Source organism: Balaenoptera borealis (genome assembly GCF_965194805.1).
Source record: "Balaenoptera borealis genome assembly, chromosome: 4".
Lineage (NCBI taxonomy): Eukaryota > Metazoa > Chordata > Mammalia > Artiodactyla > Balaenopteridae > Balaenoptera > Balaenoptera borealis.
Window position 1 is genome coordinate 61,597,581 of NC_138861.1, and position 24,202 is coordinate 61,621,782.

At 35.9% G+C, this 24,202-nt stretch overlaps 1 protein-coding gene across 5 annotated transcripts in view; it reads left to right on the top strand.

Annotated features, from left to right (window-relative positions):
* Positions 1 to 24,202, top strand: part of ADAMTS3 (ADAM metallopeptidase with thrombospondin type 1 motif 3) — a 291,386-nt gene that overhangs the window by 114,322 nt on the left and 152,862 nt on the right. For all 5 annotated transcript variants that reach the window (XM_082390069.1, XM_082390073.1, XM_082390072.1 and 2 more), the window contains exon 4: positions 17,961 to 18,117. In XM_082390069.1, the coding sequence (XP_082246195.1) occupies positions 17,961 to 18,117 (157 nt within the window). The remainder of the gene's footprint in view (positions 1 to 17,960; positions 18,118 to 24,202) is intronic.

The following is a 24,202-nucleotide window of genomic DNA, read 5'->3' on the forward strand; positions in this document are numbered from 1 at the left end:
CCTATTTAATGGAAAGAATCTTATAAATAGTAAGGGCACTTCTGTTTCTCCAAAACTGCCTGTGTCTTGCCATTACTGCTATTAGTGTATGACCTATTATTGATATTTATGAATATAGATATACCACATGACTCCACCTAGCAGTTGTAAGACCAGAAACGATTATTAGTTTCAGGCATACAGCAAAGTGATTCAGATATATATATGTATCTTTTTTAGATTCTTTCCCCATATAAGTTATTACAAAATATTGAACATAGTTCCCTGTGCTATACAGTAGGTCCTTATTTGTTATCTATTTTATATATAGTACTGTGTATATGTTAATCCCAAACTCCTAGTTTATCCCCCTGCCCTTCCCCTTTTGGTAACCGTAAGTTTGTTTTTTATGCAGAAAGGATTCTTGTTTCGTTCACTTTATGGGTCTGAATTATTAGTACTGAAATAATGAAAGTCATGTGACTATAGGAGAGCTCATCCTAGTATTGCTTCTGTTGTTATGACCCCCTGGGGACTGGTTCATAGTGGACAAATGTGGAGGCGTGGCTGCGAGCGTTGGAACTGGTGAATGTTACTGATCACATAACCCCAGCAGAGTATATTCTGTGTCAACCTAAACACTTATTTGAGAGTGCTACATTGTGATAGAAATTGGATTATGATCATCACCATAAAATATCAACTAAGGGGGATACAGATCCATGGGTAAAAAATTACTGATCTGATCATCTTTGTGTTACAGTGACTTTGTACAGAGCTTTCTTTTATAAACATTTAGTTACTTTGAGAATATTTTAGGAAGTTGGTTGACAAATCCTTGATGTCAGATGGTTCTAGTGGTGTGGACTATCCATGGCATTTTGCTGTTTGCCAACTATTAGAGCTCAGCATTTTTCCATGGCAGTAAAAATGCATCAAGAACCTAATTTTAATGTGGCTGTGCCATAAGTGATTTACTTAATTCCTATTTATTTTTTCCACTTGGCATGTGTAAATTTAAACTCCTAGAAGTGGAAATGCTGAGTCAACGGATATATGCCTTTTAGAGAATTTTGATTTACAATGTTAATTTATCCCCAGAAAGGCTGTAATAATTCATAATTCCATAGTAATATTTACGAATGTTTGTTTCTCCGTAACTTTGAAGACCTGGGGATTATCTTTCTTTCAAATCTTTGACAGTCATGAGGACATTAATGGTGGCCACCTTAGAATTCTGCCTACCATAGGACCCAACCTCAGAGTATTTGATTTAGTCAGTCTACAGTGGAACTCCGGGATTTTCATTTCTTATAGGTCCGAGATCAGTGGAAAGAACATCAGGTTAGGAGTTGAAAGATACGGGTTCAAGTCCTAGTTTTGCCACTCACTATATGACATCGGACATGTCATTTTCACTTCCCTGAGTCCTGGTTTTTAAATAGCACAAGGTGGCTTTAAAGACTGAATGAAAAAAAAAAAAAAAAAAAGCTGAATGAGCAGATAAATGTGGAATGGGCTATATAAGTGTAAATTGACATTGTTATCTGTTATAATATTATGTAATTAGGATTAGGCCTCAAAAATTTAGGTGCATAACTACCTTCTCCTGGGGGACAGAGGCTCCATTTTGTTTGCAGCATATGAATCTCAGGAAGCAGACCAACATCAGTCTCTTTACTCTGTCTCAAGGGCCATTTGAAGATCAGGACATGTGTAGGTTTGAAGCCGGAGGCTTGCCATTTGTATTTGATAGTATATATGGCCAAATGTCAGCTAGCTACTCTTTTACTGGGATTTTACCTACCTCACTTGTCCAGTTGATTGACGTGCTGGACAGTAGTAATAGGAAGCAAGAGAGGCCAACCATTCTAAATAAATTATGGCTTTGTTGTTGAAAGAAACAATTTTTTTTCTAATCCCAACTCACATCCCTTTGATATACACATACAGTTTGAAAAGAACAAAAGCATTAATCAGTGATTTTATATATATGTGTACTATTTAACCAAGGTTACAACATTGAGATATATTTTAGCAACAGCATATAACTTTAATAAATTTTGTTATGGGGCGAGACCATGTTCGTGTGACACTGTATTTCATAGACCAAAGGTGCAGGAGGAAAGATTCATGAGGATTTAATAAAATGTGTGAAACACTAGACTGTGCAGATACACATTAGATCAACAAATGTAGCTATTTAAAATAACAAATGCTTTAGCCTCATATTTGTTATGACTGAGGTCAAGGCTAGGTTTGTAACAAGGTATAGCTTTTTTGACAGATATGCCTGCTTTTCTTGGAATAGTGCACATTAGCTAATGTTGCACCTCAGAAAAAGAACATTAGAAGAAACCCAAGATATGAGATGAGTGCTGCAGAGCAAGGGTAAATTTAGGGGGAAATAGAGGGAACTAGAAAATGTCATTATCCACAGAGCTTGATAATGGACATTTGCTGCTACTGAACTTCTAGCTAGAGAGATGGTTTAGCATTTTAATGTGACTTGCAGGCAGGGTGTGGCTTTTGATCAGGAGCGGACATTAATGATCAGGGGCAGCTGTGGTTAAAGCTTGTTTTTTTTCATCATAAGAAGATCACCAGGGAAAAAAGTCAGTATATTTCAATACTGTAAACTGTTTTGGGCTGTTTCAGCCATTTGGCAGCTCTATAAATGGAGCAGGGTTTCATTGAAAGAATGAGGACTGAGAAATATATGTTCTTTGCTTTCCAGCTGAGGTGGATGCTGTTCCAATGTAGAACTAGTTTCTGGGCATTAATTTTGAGAATTGCTTCTTGTTACTTTTCCCCTGAAAATATTGTAAATATTATAAATAAATATTCTGAAATACATAAAAAGCTTGGTATATACTTTCTTTTGGTGTGAGCTAAATATAACGATTATGTAGAAAATGTAAAAGGAAAATGCATCATTCATTGGTTATTGGTACCGTCAGTGTAAAATAAGGTGAATGGACTCAAGGTGATTTCCAAGATCACTCTCAGTTCTAAAGTGCTATCATTTTTACTAGTTCTTTTAAAGACCTAAGTATTATGCTCTTTATTCAAATTTTTAATGATGTAGAGTAGTATATCTGTCAGGGTCCTGGTAGGGAGAGGTGACATTCTTTAAAAAGATTTAACTAGAAGAATTTCATAAAGGGACTATTTAATGGGATGTGGACAAGGGAACTAACATGGGATGGTGGGGCGCCCAGAGCCCATCAAGCATTGAATGTTGTTTTGTCCCAAGATCTCAAAGGGCAAGGCAGGGAAATGGTATTAAAGCTGGGGCCACGAAAGGGGGTATTTAAAGGGACTAGACACCACCATTCTCAGATATATGGTGTGGTACGGAGGGGAAACAGAGACAAACACCTAACCTTTCTCTTCACTCATCTACTGACATGGAGGATTTTATGGACCAGTCTAAGAAGTGGCATATATCACTTCCACCTACATTCCATTGGCTAGTACTTTCTGACCAGAACTGGCAGATTATGGTTAAGAAGCTATCTTGGGCTTTCTTCTCATTTGTTGATAATTTATCCATAATTCCTCCTTCCTTTTTCTCTCATTACGACTTGCTCTTCATAGACTCTTTCTTGGTTAATATTCAGTATATACAGATCTTACAGATCTCTCCCATTTCTCCTTCCCCAAATATCTCTGTCCTTTTAGCCTGCTTTATTTTCTTTTTAATGCTTACCACTGTATGAAAGTACATCATTTGCTTACTTGTTTATTGTCTTCACTAGTATTTTAAGCTTTATTGGGTAGGACTTTGTCATATTCCTCCCTATATCCCAGTTCCTGGAACTGTGAATGAGCCATTTTAGCCATTGTGCCATAATCCTTTCTTCGCACTCTTATTTATGCCCGCTGGGTGTTCTTTTGCCTTGCTTTCGTTTCTCTCCTTACAACTTTTCCTTTGTTCTCTCTGGTTTGATTTAGGTTTTGCTTTATGGGTATTCTAGTTAGTCTAGTGAAAGAGGCTTCATTGATTGAACCAGAAACCATCCTACAGTCTTAACAGTTCACGTTCCATTTTTGAATTCCTTTATATGTTCTCAGGTTTCCATCTAATTTGTTAATGATGCCTCCCAAGTTCCTTTGCTATTGTCCCCATTCAATTTCTGTTATAATCTCTTGCCTCATCTCAGGACTCACCTTCTGTTCCAGCCAGACTTTCCCTTGCATTCTTTTAACAGTTTTGGCTGTCACCAAACCTTCCCTCTCTTAGCTATATGACTTAGTCTAAACAATTAAAAATAATATGTAAGGATCAAATATTTGCTTTCATTCACTACATGCTTCTTCTACCTTAACTCTAATTCCATTCTTTGTTTTCCATTGTTATGTAACAAACCACCCAAACTTGGGTGTAAAACAACAGCTATTTTATTATGTTCTTGGATTTTTGTGTGGCAGGAATTCAGAGAGGACAAGTATGAATGATTTGCCTTTGCTGCAGAATGTCTGGATCCTCATCTGGGAATGCTCAAAAGAATGGGAGTGATTTGAATGGCTGAGTGCTGGGACTATACTGAGATTTCTTCATTCACATGTCTGGTGACTAGGCTGAGTGATTCAAAGGCTTGGACTGTTACTAGGGTGCTGACGCATGGCCTCTTCATGTGGCTTGGGTCACTCACAGTGTGGCAGCTGGATCCAAGAGGAAGCATCTAGAAAGAGAGTGCTCCATGAGACTGAGGCAGAAGTTTCAAGATTTCTTCCAAACTAGGCTCAGAAATCATGCAATGACACCTCCACCACATTTTTTTCATTACGAGTGAATCACAAGTGAACCCAGCTGGCCTGGGTTCAAGGTGGTGGTGGGACAATTAAACTCTTCCTCTTGATGGGAGAGTGTCAAAGTCATACTGAGGAAAGCAATGTGGAATGAGAGACTGTGTTATAGGCCACCTTTAGGAAATAAAATCTACCACAATTGACCTGTATCTAATTCATGGGATTTCCTCTGTTTAACTCAATGCGGTTGAAATGCCCAGAGGCCTTGTTACTCAAAGTGTCATCCAAGGGCCAGAAGCATCCACATCACCTGGGAGATTTTTTGAAATATAGAATCTCAGACCACTGAGTCAGAATCTGTATTGACAAGATCTCCAGGTGATTCATTTTGAGAAACACTGGCCTTTGAGACATTGAACATGACGCCGGCTTGCCAATATCCACCTGATGGCAGAAAAATAGCAAGTGCTGAAAGAATAGTTGAATTGATCTAGATTGAATTCCTATTTGCAAGCAGAATTTCTGTACTTTAAATTGTACCTGTCATTACTAATTTTAATTCTATTATTGTTAATTGTGATCTGGCTTATCTTTTTAGGAACACTAAATATATCTTCAATATGTATCCTTAAAATGTAGTATAATGCACACTCCTAGCTATAATAATTATTAATCATTAATCTCCTTGACTCAAGAGGTTTTGGAATGTATATGTATTTTGGTATGTATTATAATGTTATAATGCTATTTTGAATAATTTCTAAGATCAAAACATTAGGTTCTTTTGGATTTTACATTCCCCTTAAACTATTTTTTAATTGTTGGAATTTATAAAGCTTTTTCTTTCCTGTGAAAGCTGACTGTTAGTAGATATCTATTTTCTACTAAATGAAAGAATATGATTTTTATTTTTCTTATAACTGTTAAGACAGCCTGACTCATTCTGCAAACTCTTAAAAACCTGAGAAATGTATACATATTTTATTATATCTTTAGTAGATGACTATTATTTAGAGTTCGATTCATAGATTCCATTTACTCATGTTTTATTTAAATAGTCATCTTCTGAAAATTTGTTTTAGCATAAGGGAGTAAATATACCCAAATTCATTTTGATTGGCACATTATTTTCTAAGCAGTTTTTCTCAAACTGTAATTTCCAGACTACCACTATTTGCAGCATTTAAAAAGAAGTGCTTGTTAATATTGCAGATTTCTGATCTCCATTCCGGTCCTTTTGAATCAGACTCTCTGGAGTTGAAACATGGAAAAATCTCTGAGGTTGGGACCTAATTTCTTTGTCACACTAAAGTGTGAGACCTACTTTATATTAATCTTAAAATCATATTTCAAGTTATTTATCATGGGACTAAGCGGGTCTTGGGATATTGGCAGGGAATAGCTTTTCAAATACATCTTTCCTGGGAGCTCTACTTTTGGACGATAATTTAATTGGAAGTCATTTTAGTGATTAATCTAGTAAAACTCTTGTAATTTTTCAGATTATGAAACTGAGTGCCAAAGAACTTAAATGACTTTTCAAAAGTCATAGTAGTTAGTAGCAAAGCTCTGATCAGAACCAACATCTTGTGTGAATTGAGCAAGATTCCTCCTTTGTGCTCTGTAAGCTAGGGTCACCTTATCCTTAAGCCTGGCAGTTAGGTATGTTAATGACAAGATCATAAAGGAAGTCCCGTACATTTAGTCAGAAAGGATCTACTGGTTTTCTAAACTGATCGTGTTAATAAAATGAAGGTTCACAGTCTTTGATCCTATTAGTCATCTAATTGAAGTTTTTTCTTAGTGATTTTTTTTTTATGTCCCTGTAAACCTCATCCTGACTTGGGGAAATTACTAGATAAAATGGCTTTACATGAAAAGCTCAATATGAAAAGCCAAATCAGATACATTAGGGATGAATTATTCTCTTTATGAAAAAGAACAAAAGTTTTCTTTAAATGAATAAAGTATTTATATGCCATAAATTCCACAAATGTCAAACGCTTATGAAAATCATTTTACTAGAGATTTTTAAGACTTTCTGAAAATTAGGGTAGGGGAAGCCTCTCGCCCCATCCATCTTCAGATTCAGTCCCCTTCACACCCTCTTCCTCTTCTTCACTTTTATATCCCATCCTTTCCCTCTGTGATTGTATTGATACAAGCACAGTAGCTATGGGTAAGCCACAGTACACATGATTTCTTTTTGGGTTGTTCAATCATTAAACTGACTTTTAAATTGCAAAAAGTCCTTAAGAGTGTTGCATAATTTCAGTTTTTCAATTTTCCGCTTCCCTCTACAAAAGAAAATATCAACTATTTTCTGTACCTTAACATTTTGGGACATTTTACCTTTATAAATGTTTAGCAACAAATTTATCATGACTGTTGATGCACATTTGTATGAGGCACATATTATACTGGAGGTGGAGAAGGGCCTGGAGTGGATTTTTACTGTATAGTGAAAGGCACAAGGACTCCTCAGAAGTTCCTGTTCTGTCTCTCTGCCTCTCACTCATGTACATTCTGTCATTTTGCTGAATTTGGATCCTAAAGCTTGGTTGGACTAACTTCTCTTCTTTCATTCGTTTTCACTAAAAAATTTTTTTTTGCTTTTTTTTGCTTTTTTGCTTTTGTTCTTCTCTTATTGGCTGCTTTGATTCAGTTTTGTTGTTGTTTGTTGATATTGTTGTTTATTTGGTTTGCTTTATGTTTTACAAAGCAATGAGAGGAAATAAGTAGCAGAAGACATGCTGTTTTGGTTCACATAAGTCCTCTGCCAAGATTACTGAGGTTATATCTTGGGTGTGAGTATTTATTAATGTAGATGGAATCCCTAGCTACATAAAATCAACATCCAAATTAGAAATAATTCAATATTTATATTTTATATTGTACACCATAAATCATTAATAAATTAGCGTTATGAACTGCAAGATTTAGAGTTATGAACTGTTACACTTTGCTAAAAATGATAAAAATAATTTACCCTCAACTTTTTTAGGACAACTCAGATATTTGTGAAATATTGAATAATGCTAAGTAAACACTGTTAATACATTTAATCCTATAATTTACACATTTTCAGAAAAATATACTTTCTTGTTTCAAATTAAACCATAAAGTCTTAGTTTTAGCTTGCAGTATACAGTCTTGTACTTTAACTCAACAAGTACCTACCTCCTTCAATGTGATAAAGATATGGGCCGGTTTATATGCATTCACACAGTAAAATATTGAAAACAGAAGGGAAAACAAGAGCAGGAAAACTAATGTCCAGGAAAAGTTCAGTATCCACGGTTTCATGACACAAGATTGTCTTAAAGGTAGAATACAAATTTGACTTTGAGTTTTCTCACAGATATCGGTTAATTACATAATATGAAGTGCTTATAAAATAAAATTGAACCAGTTTTTCAGAAGAAGAAAAACTGTTCCTATTACTAAAATCTGAGAGATTTTTCCCCCTGGATTCTCACATAGCAAACAGAGTATGATATTGAGAGAGGTCTTCAACAATGAACATACTGTTATAAAGATAATGAGCTTCCTAGGACTCTTTTGTGTAATCTCCTTCATCATAGGGTGATGTTTTAGTGCTTTACATAGTTGAATGAAAACAGTCTTATTAGGGGCCCAAATAACAGCGACCTGGCTGGATGGAGGCAGGGCTGGTAATGGAGAGGAGAAAAAATAAAGCAATGAGACTGGATACATAGAAAATTCTTTCGCCTTCAGGAAACCTTCCTAGAATTTTATTTCTTGCAACCTAGATTTTCATAAGAGTCAGTCAGCCGAGGGTTGGAGTTTATGCTGTATAACTAAGGAACTGAAATGGTGATGTCTAGTGTTCACTGGTTAAGGTTAGACCCATTTGCTTTAGCGATTAATTGAATCAAGATTAACGGAGTCAAGATTAGTTGAGTCAAATGGCATATCTTTTTTTTTTTTTTTTTTTTTAAATTTAGGACTCCAACTATAACACCTGCCTTGTGGGGGGCCTTTCACTCCTTTCAAGGAAAAGATTCTGCAAATATATATGTAGTGTCATCAGTTCATCAGCAGAGGATTATGGTGAATGCTGCTGAGATTCAGAAGTCATCCAGAGGGATCATTGTTGAATGAAATGCCAGTCAAACCCCAAGATAAATATTGAATTTGATTACATTTATAGTTTAGTTCAGCTGACATCTTACTTAACATCTCTTACTTTCCAGACACTAGCACAGTTGACATAAATAATTATAATATAATATTGACAGTGATAAGTACCGTAGAAATATGGATAAAATGCTGGGAGTCCAAAAAGGCTAAAAATTACTTTTGGCTTTGGAATAAGGGAAGGCTTTGTGGAAACTGGTAACATGGCTTGGGGGATTTTTTAGCTATTTCTTAATCTTCATAAACTTTATCCAAGTGCATCCCAAATAATAAGCTTCTTTATGTAAATAAATAGTCCTTTGGTTAACAAATACGGCTGTCACTTCTCCTCATTCTATTTTCCATCCTTTCTCAACTATGTTGCCTTCTCTAATGCCTTCTCTGTAGAAATTTGGGGGATGTCATTGAAATACTCCCTGAAATTCAGGAAAGATGAGGAAATCATATTCATATTCAATATAATAACATCTGTCCATTCTAATGATAAACTGGAACTAGGCAATGTGCTTTACTGACATAGTGATAGAATAAATGTTGGAGGAAGTAACGCAGTGAAATGGTGATTCTCAAAATGTGTTTTTATGGACCTTAGTGAGCTAAGATGGAGTTGTTGTACCACTACAGTATATGATAGTCTTTCTTGAATATTAATCTACATTTATTCTCTCTCACATGCATACACAACATTAATATAAAATTTTCTCAGTGTTCCTCTAGACATTTAAAACTAAACTAAGTTCAATTAAATTAGTTTAATTAAAACTTAAACTAGACATTTAAAACTTATTACTACTTTTCTATGTTATGACCTAGTATAAGACTGTAACCAATTTAACACAAAATAATGGATATTCAGTTAGCTTCAGCTTCAATTATGTATCACATTATTTGATACATATTTCCTGGCATTCTGAAAAAAAGCTACCTTGCTCTCCTCTCCTTCCTTAATAGATTTGAGGATCATTGCAGTAAAACAACATTTAGGTGTCACAACTAAAAATACAATGTTTCCATAGCATAAGATTTTTAGAATATCTGGCCCAGAATTTTCAAAAAACCTTAGTAAATCTTTTGAAACTTTAAGAAATGTCTTTTATATTGATTTTCATTTTAAGCCAAATTGAACACAGTTTAGTCTTTTCTTAGTGAATGCTGTTTATTATTGTCGACATATAAAGACTAGAGTTTCACATTTGTGGTAGGGCTTTATGGTTTACAAAGGGTGTTCATGGACATTATCTCATCTGAAACTCCTTGGACCCCACACCCATTACTCTTGTTTGCCATTTGCATTCTGATGAGGATTAGGAAACCATCTAACCTGGTTTAGTAGAATTGGATGTCAAATATGGCTGTAAGGACCTCTCCTAGTGAGTAAGGAGGGTGGCCTTTTTTTGATAGCTGTTTCCATGCTCAGAAGCTATTTGGCTTAATTCTGGATTCTTGGCAGTGTTTGAGCTGAATGATGTAGCTGGAAGAGTTGACCAGATGAGAGGGAAATTATGCAGCTGGCTTTTTAGCAAAGATCACAGTTTTATAAATATCCCCTATAAATTGATGTCAAAGGGATTGTGTGAAGATTTAATTAAAATATAATAAAATATGTTTAATATAATGTGCTTAATGCTGTACTAAACAGAGTAAATATTTTAAAAATTAATCTGCTTTAAATTTTGGAAAATAGTTTGAGAAATACCATAAATATTTCCTGTATTGTTACATGATATCACAGAATGGTAAATGTGGAAGACTTTGTGTCATAAAGGGAAATTTATGAAATATTGTCTTGGTACCATACATCAATTAAATACCATTAGAGATAGATAAGAAATGACTGCATCTGTTTAAACAGAATCCTTTATGACCATATATAATCTCGTGTGTGACATTTCTAAATATTTCTGTTATAAGTTAAAAGTTGTAAATTTCTGGCAGCATTGTAAATAATACCAATGCTTAGAATGTCATAGTCTGAGCCTTTTTTATTGTACACATACTGGGTTTTATTCTTTTAAGTCACTCCATTGTATCTTGTGATATAAAATTGTGAGGACCTGAGAGCAGGAGTGTGAGTTATTTAATATTAAGGTATGACAATGCATGGTCTTTGAGCTTCCAAAAATGTTTGTTGAATGCATGACTACCTAAATGAATATCTTAGTGGATAAAAGAGCCTTTACTACTTAACTATTAGTATTGATGATTTTTTGCATGGGTCAAGTCAGTCTTGTCTGAAAGCACAAGTACCTTTTTTTTTCCTTTAATTGAAACATAGCTGATTTACAATATTGTGTTAGTCTCAGGTGTACAGCAAAGTGATTCTGTTATATATTTATTTTTAAATTATATTTCATAATAGGTTATTACAAGATATTGAATATAATTCCCTGTGCTATGCAGTAAATCCTTGTTGCTTATCTATTTTCATATAGTAGTTTGTTTCTGTTTGTATCCATACTCCTAATTTGCCCCTCATTTCCTCCTTCTCCCCTTTGGTAACCATAAGTCTATTTTCTATGTCTATGAGTTTTGTATATAGATTCATTTGTCTTATTTTTTATATTCCACATATAAGTGATATCATACAGCATTTGTCTTTCCCTGTCTGACTTATTTCACTAAGCGTAGTATTCTCTAGGTCCATCCACATTGCTGCAAATGCCAGTGTTTCATTACTTTTTGTGACTGAGTAATATTCCATCATATATATACACACACATACACACACACACACACATACACACACACACACACACATATATACATACCTACACAGCCCATCCTTTTAAGCCAGTCATCTGTTGATGGGCATTTAGGTTGTAAAATAAACACGAGAGTACTTTTTAAATAGTCACTCCATTTTTGGTAGCTACAGAGGGAGAAAAATCAATATGGTGGGGTGGGAAGAGCAGTGGAAGAATCTACCTATAATGTCTCTGAAGAGTCTAGGATCTGAAATATATTGATGTGTGGCTTTATCACCTGCTCTTTCCATAATTCACTGTAATATCTCTTCAGCCCCCACTGTACTCTAATTAGACACTTTTGTTTGTCTAGTTTTCTTCTCACAGTCTTCATTCTTTGTGTCATCTTCACTGTAGTTACTTTTACTTTGATGAAACTCTCTCCTATTTTGATGCCTATAACACTCTGCTCTGTTCTCCTCCCATATGTCTTGCCATTCTTTTTCAGTTTCCTTCTAAGATGTTTTATTTCAACTTGGCCATTTCTTACATTAATTTCCTCTCCCACCCTCCCTCAAATATTAGGCACCTGCTTTGAGCCAGGCACTGTTCTGGGCCCTGGGATACAGTAGTGAATTTGATAAAGTCTGTGCTTGATAAAGTTTATGTTCCGAAAGGGTGACAGACAATCATGTAGGTAATGCCTTGAAAAAAAAAAGTCTAGGATAGAGAGGGGAGGGGAAGCTAATTTATGTAGGTGGGGATAGTGCCGGTGAGGCTGAGGACCATGTGGCTAGAGCAGAAACAGCCAGGTGTAAAGCTTTAGGAGAAGCCAGAAAAATAAGCAGTGTCAGGCCTTGTAGGGCCTGGTAGGCCATGGTTCCGAGTTCAGATCTTAGGAGTTTCCTATACAGTAATATTCTAAGGTTCTGTGAGCATTTCCCAAGATTTGCTATTGGCCCTCCCTCAAATCTCTTTATGAACTTTTCTTATTCATTTTTTTCCCCCAACAGTTTAGCTATTGCCTCTGAGAATATGCATCCCGTCTCCAATATATTTGTGGCTATGGCAGTTTTTCTGAATAACAATTCTGCGTCTCTCCATTACATGCTGGGCATTTTCACCCCTACCCCAAGTGAACATGCTTAATAAGCTAATCTTCTTCCTGCCTTTCCAATTAGCTTTCCCTTGTAGCTTTCTGTTTCTGTGAACAAAAGCATTAATCTCCTAGTCACTCAACTTCAAAATCTAGGAGTCATCTTGGATTGCATCTTCTTCTCTTCCTTTTCTTCTCATTTTGTCATTCCACAAATATTTATTGAGCATCTAGTTTGTGCCAGGCACTGTTCTAGGCACTTGGGATGCAGAGTGAACAGAACAGACTGAAAATAATTCCTGACCAGCAGGATAGTGGTGGGAGATTGAGAATGAACAATGAACATGATAAATGATTAGGTTATTTAGTATGTTAGAAGCAGTGAGTGTAATGGAACAGATGAGCAGGGTAAGAGGGCTTGGGGTGCTGGGTGGGGGAAGCAGGTGGGTGATCAGGGTGTGCTTCACTTAGTCAAGGACTAAAGGAGGTGAAAGAGTTAGGCATGTGGAATTCTGGGGGAAGGAGATTCCAGGAAAGGAAAGTGCAAGTGGAAAGTGCCTTTCCAGTGCAAAGGTCTTAATGAGGGCACGTGCCTGGGGTGTCAGGGATCACCAAGGAGCCCACTGTGGCTAAAGTGGAACCAGCAAGGGCAAGAGTAAAGAGATGAGGCCCAGGAGGTGGTGGTGTTGAGAGTGGCCATCCTAAGAACTTTGATTATTAATCTGTGTGGAAGGGGTGCCCTTGGAAGGTTTTGTGCAGAGGAGCTTACATTTTAACAGGCGACCAAGTATTTATTTTTTCCTGTTCTCACTCTTGAATTCATTCCTTTTTCCTTCCTCTTTCCCCTTTTCTGTTGACATTGCCACTTCTGCCACCTGAACTTTGATTTTAGCCCCATGCTTGCTTGTTTCCTAGTTCTTTCTTCCATCTGGAACTTAATTGTCAGATAAATCTTTAAACACCACTTCATTTTAGTCCATCTGATCAACCTTAGTTGTTGTTCTCCATTCTACAAATTAAAATTCAGACACGAGGTGACACAAGGCCTCCATAACCTTGTTTCCCAGAACTGCCCTGCACAGACTGTGCTCTGAATGAACGGGTTACCCACTGCCCTCAAGCATGTCTTGGGCTTTCGCACTTCACAACCTTTGCTCAAGCCTGAGCTGTCTCACTTCTAATGCCTCCTCTCACATCGCCAGTATGGCAATCCTTCCACCTTTTGAAGACCACCATAAGTTTCTAAAAATTCTTCATCCCCTCCCTTTTACCATTCATTTATGTCATTTTTCATCAAAAAATGTATTGAAGACATATTTTGTGCAGCCATTGTGCTGGTGCTGAAGGAGACAAAGGTGAATTAAGAGTTACAAGTCTGCCCCAGGAGCTGACACTGCCACAGGGGAGACAGAGGATCATAAAGTTAACATTTAGGTAAAACAACCTGGCATTTGTGTTAAGGGCCGTGAGAGAAAACACATTGCTCTGAGTCAGAATGAATGGCTAAGATGGATCCTAATTTAGACAGGGGTACTTAATCTACATGGGGGTGAGGAAGTCAGAAAATCATTTCTAAGGAAGCAACATTTAAGCTGAGACCTGGTGAATAAAAAATAGCCAGCTAAGGGAAGTGTGGAATGGTAGAAGAGGAGCCTTCTACGTAGAACCAACAGCATTTCAAAAGCCTGAGGCTATAAAGAGCTTGGGAATATCAAAAGAAAAACAACACTGAACAAAGGCCCCAAAGGCTGGGGCAGAGTCAGTATGGGAGAGTGGCAGTGCTTGGGGTTCCTAGGCAGGGCTGGATGATGCAGGCCTTGAAAGCCATGGTGGGGAGTATGGTTTTAGGTGCAATGAGAAACAACTGAAGTGTTTCCAGCAAAGGAGTGACATGATCTTATTTGAGGTTGAGACTGCCAATCTACTCATCAAAAAACGTTTGTCTTTTCTCCCTGGGCACACAGCCAGATTCCATTTCCTGACACCCTTTGCAGCTGGCTGTGAGCCAGCCATGGGACTGTATACTACCCGTGGAAGTAAGTGGTAGTGGTGAGTACCAAGGGCCAGCTCATAAAAATCTCCCATGGGTGCTTCCTCCTGCTGTTTCCCTTTCTGACTGGGCAGCTTGTATCGAAATGGTTGAGCCACCATCTGCCTCGACCCCTGCATGGCTGTGTGGAGCAGAGCCCCCTCCCGGCTGACCTAGAACTGTTCTGAGCTTTTATGTGAGCAAGAAAGGAGCACCTGATGTTTTGAGCCATTACATAGTCAGTCCATTTGTCACCACATTCTAGTTTGCCTAAAATAATAGGATAATTTGAAAAAGCAATTTTGGCTGCTATGCTATGTGAAAATGTGAGACAGTGTGAACAACAGCAGTGGCCAAAGTGAAATTCCCATGGGCACTAGGGAGATTTCAGTTGAAATAGATTTTAGATAATTTCAGATGGAGAATCAACAGCTCCTATTGACAGTTTGCTTGTGCAGCAGGCCTTTGGGAAAAGAATCTCACTTGACTTGACTTTCAACTGCCATCTCACTTACTTTCTAGACTTTTCATAACATACCTCACTGAATACCTTTAGGAATATATTTTATTTATTTGACTAGATTGCCCTCAACTGGAGGGTAAATGAACCATGTCTTTGAGAATTTTTAATTTTACTATGGTATCTAGTACAGTGCTTTAGATAAGGTATTTTTTTTTTCATTAAACTTTGCTTAAATTGATGAATAAAAGGGTAGGCTCTCAGATTTCCTGTCCATGGAATTATTGGTGGTCATGTGACCCAGCTTTTGCCTTTCCATTGATATTGCCCCCACCTGGTTTAGACTTTCAATTGCCTTCTAAGGGGGAGGGTTAGCTGTGTTAAATTTTACCTGTGATCTAGTGGAGAAGTAACATCATGGGGCCTGAGATTTGAGTGTCTGCAATGGAAGGTATGTAGAAATGTTTTTTAATGGTATGTGGGTTAATCCTTACTGCTTTTCCCCATGACTTTCAAGTGTCCCCAGTAACCATTGCCCATTGTTCAGAGGTTGCTGGCTGCTTCAGTGACCCTGTTTCCACCCAGGGTTAGGCACTCATCTGGGAGAATCATTATGATCTATGGAAAGTCTCACAGTAGGAGGCAATTTCTGTAATCCAAATAAGCAATGATGAGGTCTGTAACTAAGGATGTGGCAGTGGAAATAGAAAGATGGGAAAAGAATGTAAGAGACTTTACAGAACACTGTGACTGAATGGATCTGGGGCAAAGAAAAGACTGCAATGAAGATGAATACTGATAAACTTCAATCTGTAAACTTAGGTATACATCAACAGACCTGTGTCTCCATGACAAAGCCAGTTAACACTGCCTCCCGCCAACAGATGGCGTTAGTAATGAGGCTGGACATTTCAGCCTTAGGTGTGGTACAGTTAACTTGTTATATGTTTACTGTGTTTGTGCTTAGCTTGAATCTGTTTTATGAACATTATTAACCCATCCATGCCTGAGCAAGGCAAAAAAGTGATGTTGAAATTACTGGTAAAACGAGATTTAAGAATATGACACTAATGCTAAAGAGATTTAAATGACAATTGAAAAGCATGAGAAAGATGTTGGAAGTTGTATTGTAGAGGAGATGAATCCATTGACAGGAGGAACAACTCTGAAGGGTAAAGATCTAATCAGGCCACTTGTGAAAACACTGCATTGTGCAGTACAAGAGTAGGGGAAAAGTAATTGATCAGATGAGAAAATAACTCCAAATGTTGGAGTTGTGTCTGGAAGATCAGCATTACTACTGAATGCCCACTAGCTCAATGTTCTTTGTAATGAAGGCTAGAAGTTTGTTCAAGAGGGTAAAAACTAAACACTGTGAAAGAGCTGTAGTGATCTTTCCTTGTAAGACAAGGTGTAAATACAAAGGCTGTTTGTATGAGCACAACATCTAGGTGGACGTAGAAATGGCATATGGAGACACCATAGCTTCTAAGAATTCTCTATGAGGCTTACACAGGCAAAGGAGGGGATAGAGCATATCTAGTGGGAGAAAACAGAATTGGAAAGGGATGACAGATTTGACTACAACAGAAAAGCCATGGTCATAGGCATATTTGCTGAAAACGAATGCTATTTGACAAGGTTTTACCTACCTTTCATGTCTGTGCTACTTGACATGGAGGGGTGGAGCCATTAGACCAACGGGTAGAAGGGATGGGAACCATTCCCCCCAGCCTTGCCTATAATCCATAAGAGCCAGTGACCTCATATTTGAAAATATAGAATAAGGGCCTCAGAAGAAAAATACGACTTAGATCTGATAAATATTTTCAAAATAATTACAGTTCCACACTACCACATTATTTCTTCAACTTTGTTTTCAAATAAATGTACTGCTGTTCAAATTAATACTGCATATTAGTGTATGACCTTTACAGTAGGAATAGGAACTATAACTATTTGACTGTCATGTGGACTCGATACTTAAGGAAGAATAAATTTCAGACAAAACCATCATTTCTCTTCAGCTATAGTATTGAATAGTATAGTCCTGATGTTTTCTAAATAAACCAAAGATGAAACCGTGTCAGAAAGAAACACTAGAGAGGTGGAAGGAAGTGATTGAATGTAAGATAACCTTTTCATGCAAAAGGATGAAACTTGAGAAGAAAAAAATTATGTAAAATCAAGAAATTAGATTAATATGGGACAAATATGAGCTAGTTCTTCAAATTAATAAATATTAGAAATGTGGGGTTTCCAATGAAACTTAGGCTAACTAAGGACAGAAATAACTTGATGTAGTGAGTGCCCCATGGAACTCATTCCTCTCATACCATAGTGATATGGCAGGAAGATGTAAATGAGTTACAGAAGATGTAGATACTTGACATGCATGGACAGAAGCTGCACAATGGGTTATTATGGGAAATCAGGGATGTTTCTTGAATTTATGTGCCCATAAGATTTTTTTAGAGATAAGATACTGAGTAGAATATATAAATGTACTTCTTTTAGTCTGATAAAATATATAGATGGTATGATTTCCTTATTCTTACCCTATATAAAGCTCTTATTCTACCTTGTATGAATTTTTTATTCCTACCATGGATGAATTTCTGTCCTCTATGAATAACTGATATTTATCATAGCTTAACCATTTTACATTTATAACCAAAAGTGGAAAGAAAACCCATTAGTTTTCAAAAGTTGTATTCTTGCCATTTAAAAACCTACTTGTGAGCTAAAGACGATAGATATTTCTTTTAACATTAACACATTTTATGTTTTCTCTAGGCTGGAATGATAAAAGGTGATAATGATGAGTATTTCATTGAACCCTTGGAAAGAGGTAAGCAGATGGAGGAAGAAAAGGGAAGGATTCATGTTGTCTACAAGAGATCAGCAGTAGAACGGGCTCCCATAGATATGTCCCAAGACTTCCACTACAGAGGTAGGCATCTTTGATAGTAATTAACTGTGATTCTAAGATATATTGAAATCAACTCTCCCATCAATTAAGAGAATGTGACTGTCATGTGCTCTTATATAAAATGTGGAGGTAGCAAAATAAGTTTATGTTTATAAATCATGAAATATGGCTTGCCTGTTTTTAAATGCATAAGAGGAATATATGTTACAGGTATTATTTTATTTCAGGGCATTATTGTATCCCCCAATTTGTTATTTATGACTTCTTCTCAATTTTCACATTAAAATGATCTTTTCTCTAGCTTGTGTTAAAATTTGAAAATATTTGTGTCTTCCAGAAGTATCTAAATTATGCATTATTAATATTACTTTAAAACTTTTAAAATGAGATATATTGACATGGCAAAGAATTATATTTTGTTTTAAGTCCAGCTGATAGATATATTTGAAAATAAGAATGCTATCTGACTTTGTCTATTTTGCAAAACTTTTTACAATATGGAAGAGACAATGAGTTGAATGATTCTGTCGAATTTTATTTTAAGGTAGGCTGAACCACTAAAGTCAAGTGAATTATGGCACATGAAGGTTTTCTATTTTGGTTTTAATGAGATCTGAAAGTAACTTTGTATTAAAGAGATGTTTTTATAAGTTGGGTATAGAAGTTCCCTTTATGGAGAAGAAAGGAACTATGGGAATCCATGTTTTTTTAACCAGATCTCAAAAAGTCTGTACAGTTGACCCTTGAACAACGTTGGGGTTGGGGTGTCAATCCTCCTTGCCCTGGAAAATCCGTGTATTATTTATAGTCTGCCCGCCGTATATGCGTGTCCTCAGCATCAGAGTTTCCACCTCCGCAGAGTCAACCAATGCTGGATTCAGCTAACCGAGAATCAGCGGATCATGTAGTACTGTAGTATTTACTTTAGAAAAAATCCACATATAAGTGGACCAAGGCAGTTCAGACCCCTGTGGTTCAAGGGTCAACTGTATTTTCTTTTGCCAGGCCAACTTTCTGAATTGAAGGCAATGGAAATTTCCCCTAGGGAAATGTCAGGGATACAGATAATCTTCTTAATTTAGCAGCCATCTGTCTTCTAGATTAATGATGTCTTTTGAGAGTTGTTACCTAGTTATTAGTCTGATTTAAGGGAAGCCACCGGCTTCCCTTAATATGTTATATTAATTGGAATAGTACAATTTAAAGTACATTTAAAATTAACATGGTCTGACAGTGTTTTGAGAAATTTCTGGTTTGAAACAACAGGTCTGTATTAATAGATGCAGTACTATGAAATGTGTGCCTATCCCAGAGGGTCACTGTGGTGTAATAGAAAGAGGATACACTTTGCAGTTAGATAGACATGTGTGAGCAATAGCTCTACAATATCAAGTTGTTAGATTAGTAGTTAACGTTTTTAAATCTCAGTTTCTTTATCTGTGAATAGAAAACAAAAATATATCGTTCAAAAAAATAAATAAAAAAAATATATAGCGCAATTGTAATAAGTATTAGAACTAATATATGCAGATTGCTGAATGTAGCCCTCAGCAATAATAGTTGCCTAATCAATGTTAGCTGTTGTTATTAATTATTGATATTAATTACCTTCTGCAAAAGATTTACATATTGAGTTTTGTTAAAGTTGAATAGTTAGACATTGCTTGCCCTCGTGTTGTGAATACATTACCATTAATTCTCATTTATAAGTATTTTCATGTTTTAAAAATGTTATTCCAAATCAGAATACTGGGTATGTCAAAGGATAGATAGTAGGATACAGTACTTTTTCTGTAGTCTTGGTTGTTATATATTAACAATATCTAATATCTCTTGAGGCAACGGTCAAACATATTTTAGAAAACCATAGCCCACATGTATGGAATGGTCTTGGAGGACTGGAAACCAGATTAGTGTCTATGACCCTTATCCTGTTTGCTCCATCTGTCACACTACAGTTTCACCAAACTGTACCTTATTGCTCCATTTCAGTCCCTGAAGATATCTGTATCTATGAATATCAGCCCATGGTACTTTCCAATAGTCTGATATTTATAGAGGAGGAGAGATTATTTTTTTTCTTGAAATCAGAAAATTGCAAGAAATATTATGTTTAATACCTATTGCATTTTTAGATGCTAGATTAGGAGAAATAAGTTAGGAGTCAAGGTATATAAGTTTAAAAGAATTGGATGTAATTAAGATATTTTGGGACATTATTTTAGGAAATTATTAAAAATATAAATTCCAGTAGCATCAGTATCAATATACTCAGATTATATGAGGAAATTTTAAGAATGCAGACTCTGAAGACTGTTTGAGTTTTTCAGTTGCAAATAGAAGATTACTTTATGGTAGAAGTAGGTCACAACCTAGAGTAATATATATTGGAAAGGTTTTCAACAGTCACGGGTCAAAGCAAAAGGGGTTCCTTTGTTAACTCTCAGTTATCTTAAAACTGGAACCAAAATAGAACCATTCAGTTCTCTTAGAATATTTTGTGATAAACCTTAGTATGAACTTAACAATTTTAATTTCTTATTTATACAGTTCTGATTGAACTGAGTTGCTGGTGATATCATTTTACCTCCTTTTGAGAGTCTTAAAATGTAACTATATATTTTAAAAGTGTAAATATCCTCCTACCTTAAATAGAGATTCAAATTTAGAACTCGAAGTACCATACTATAAAGTTTAAATTCTTCTTTTAACTTCTTGGTTATAGGACTGAGAGCCAAGCTTTTTCATGGCCTAAATAGTTTCCAAGTGAAAATTAAGAATTTATTTTTATAATTTTTTCCATCATTCTAAAATGTAAAGTTAAACAGATTCCAGGATTAGAAAGGTATATTGATTTATAAATGAAAACTGTAGTACCATATAAAATAGTGCTTTTCTGGATCAGTATAGGATGTTATTTTAGGAGACATGAGGTCTCTCTTGAATGAGTTATAAGAAGAGGAATAAAATACATAAGACTTTGTTAGAAAGAGATGTATTTGAGGGCCATGGGCTTCATAAATTTCTCTAACAGAAAGTCAGGAGGAGTTTTAATCATAAGCAAGGCACTTCTATCAGTAGAGTCCCTGTAAGTAAATACTCTGCTGTTATAATATCTTACGGAAAAACCCAAATGAACTTTTTGGCCAACCCAATGTTTTGCTAGTTGTCACACTGATTGCCTGGACACATTTCTTGCTTTGTCATTTTATCAACTCAGAACTGCCATTCATTTGAGGTCTGTAATTTGTTGCAAGTGCTCTAAATTAAAACAAATTATTACCTGAACTAGGTGAGTAGTAGTGAGAAGGAGAGAAGGAGCCAAATTGGGTTGAGATTGAAGTAAAACAGATGGGGTTATTCGATAGAGTAGATGGGGGGGAGAGAGAGAGAGAGATCAAGGATGACTCAGATTCCTAATCTGGAAGACTAGAGAATTCTCTTTCCAGAATTCAGGTATTTCAAATGAGAAGTAGAAATAGGCTTGATGAAGGAGGACAAGTGGCTATACTTTTGGATATATTATGTTCAAGGATCCATTGGGATAGTAAGTGAACTAAAAAAACTCATAGTGTATTTTCATAATCATGTCCCAGAGTCATTGCATGAGTGTCTTTATATACCTGTTGTAGTAGGGATGGGTAGAGGTTATCTTGGGAGTCAGGTGGCAGATATTGGCTCATAGATGCTTAGAATGTCTCTGCTTGCCTTCAACTCTCTCATTCCAAAATCTGTATCAGTGAGAATCAGAAAATGAACACTGCACAGGTTTGGGAGCCCATGAAAGATGTTTGCTACCTATCACTATAGGAGAGAAGACATTATGTCCTTAAAAAAACAACAAAGTAAAAATAAGACAAAAATTATGCTTCTACCATACTCAAGAGCCCTAAGTTATTCCACTTGACTAAATGCAAACCTGTATTTTGATTCCTTATCTTTAAGAATATTTATCTAGTTTTCCAATAAAAGTCACAGTTTTGAACCTGTTGAGACAATACATTATATGGTACAATTCAACAACAACAACAACAAAAACCCTCAACCATTCCCAAATATGGCACAGATTTTCTTTCCTTGACCCTTAAGGAATTTATATTGTTTTTGAAATGAGGAAAAATATGAATACTGTTTAAAAATATATTGAACTTGTAAAATCATAAATAGAGCACTCTGCTCTAGAATTACTCTTTTAAGAATAACACGTAAAGCAGTTTTACATTTGGCAATATAAATAATCTCTTCCAGTGCAGAACTGGCAGGTATTCACAACACATAGCGCAGCCAGGTTCTGGCAAAGAATACCATCCTTTTCATTAACAACAAATATAAACCTGGCATGCTTATGATAAAGAAATTTGTCTACTTCATCTTAGGGGAGAGTTGAATTTACTTCTTTTTCTGATTTCTGCTTTGGGAGTATGGAGATCACATTCATTTTTGGCATCTTCAGTTTGTACAAAATTATTTTATATTTTACTGATTTGAAATTTTATTTGGTAACGACATGGCTAATAAACTATCAAAGGGTCATAAAGTTCACCTCCACTGTTTAAATCAGTCATTGGTCTAAACTCAGATAAAAAACAAAATGTACTTCTGATCATCTCTTAAGAATGTCTCCATTGTCATCAATAAGAAGTTTGCTTTAGGCAGTCTATTTTCTGGGGGTGGAGGGGGACTGTACTTGTATGACATCATTCAGCTTTTCATATTTTTTTCTTAATCCCTGGGCCCTTAGGCTTCTCCCCGCAAATTACAAACTATTCATTCACCAGAAGCTTTGTGTTAAAGTAATTTTTGTAATTACTTCCTACCAGTGGGAAACAAGGAATAGTAAGCCTTTATCTCCTGGCTTCCTTTCAGGATTTTCATTTTCCTGCATGAACCCAAGTGCTTGTGTTGCTGGTGTGGTTGTCATGGCGCTGTGAAGGAGTGTCTTTGTCCCAGGTGGGAAACATGTACAAGTCAGAAATGATTTGGGAGTTGCTCCTGGTTGCCAGGGAATGAAACTATGAAACAAGATCTAGAATAATGGGAAGACTATTCCTTATTTTAGTGACACTAGGAACTTCCTAGGCACAGAGCCCTTCCTTGATCTGTAGGCACATGAGTAGGTGCTATAGTCCTTTGTATTTGGAAATTCTCATGACTTATACCCTAATCAAAGAGAAACATTGGTGGACATTGTAACCCACCAAAAGAAAAAAAAAAATCAAACGCGAAAAATTAATTTTCGCAGATGTTTTCTTATTAAATGAAGCAAGGCACATAATATTACTAAATCATTAAGGTCTGTCAATAGCAAACATTCTTTTAGGTAGATGTTAAATGATAAATTTTTCACAGAAGCACAATTAGTTTATAATATAATCTAAAGTTCAGCTATTTGTCAAGGCTACTCCCATTGGATTCACGCGGAAATGCTAATCGTATTTACGGAATTCCTTTTCAGGTTGGTTTTGTATGTTTTATCATCTAGGTATTTATAATAATTATTGACAAAAGAAGGCAGTTGAAGATTGAATTATTATATTAAGTAATCAGGAAGCAGAGTGAAGATTAAAGGAGCTTTCAGATGTGAAACATGAAAGATAATATTCCCCTTATTAACATGTCTTCCTGGGCCTATTCTATTTCTTCATGAATAGGTACAATGAAAGGAGCGTTTATACAGACCAGGATTAAAGTGTTACAAAATGTAACTCCGTATTTTTTCTAATAAGGTATTGAATATGGAAATACACAAATAGTATTGAGAATTCAGAGTTGCTGGATTACTATTTAGTTATTGATGTGGCATTAATGGAGAAAGAGAATTGTAAGGTTTCAGATATAGTGTCTGTGTGATTGGAATGAAATTGAAAGCAATTTATCTTAGGGTATGAAGCTAATTCAGGTAACATAGGCCAAATATTGATTTTTAAATTAAATGATTGCCTCTCAGAAGTAACTATATCAATTATTGACTTATGAAAGAGCAGTTCATACCAAGAAAAATCTGTTAGTATTTAAAATGTATTTGCTCTTTCTGAATATAAAATATATCCTATTATCAAAATATGCTTTTTTTTTTTGGCTGCGTTGGGTTGTTGCGCGCGGGCTT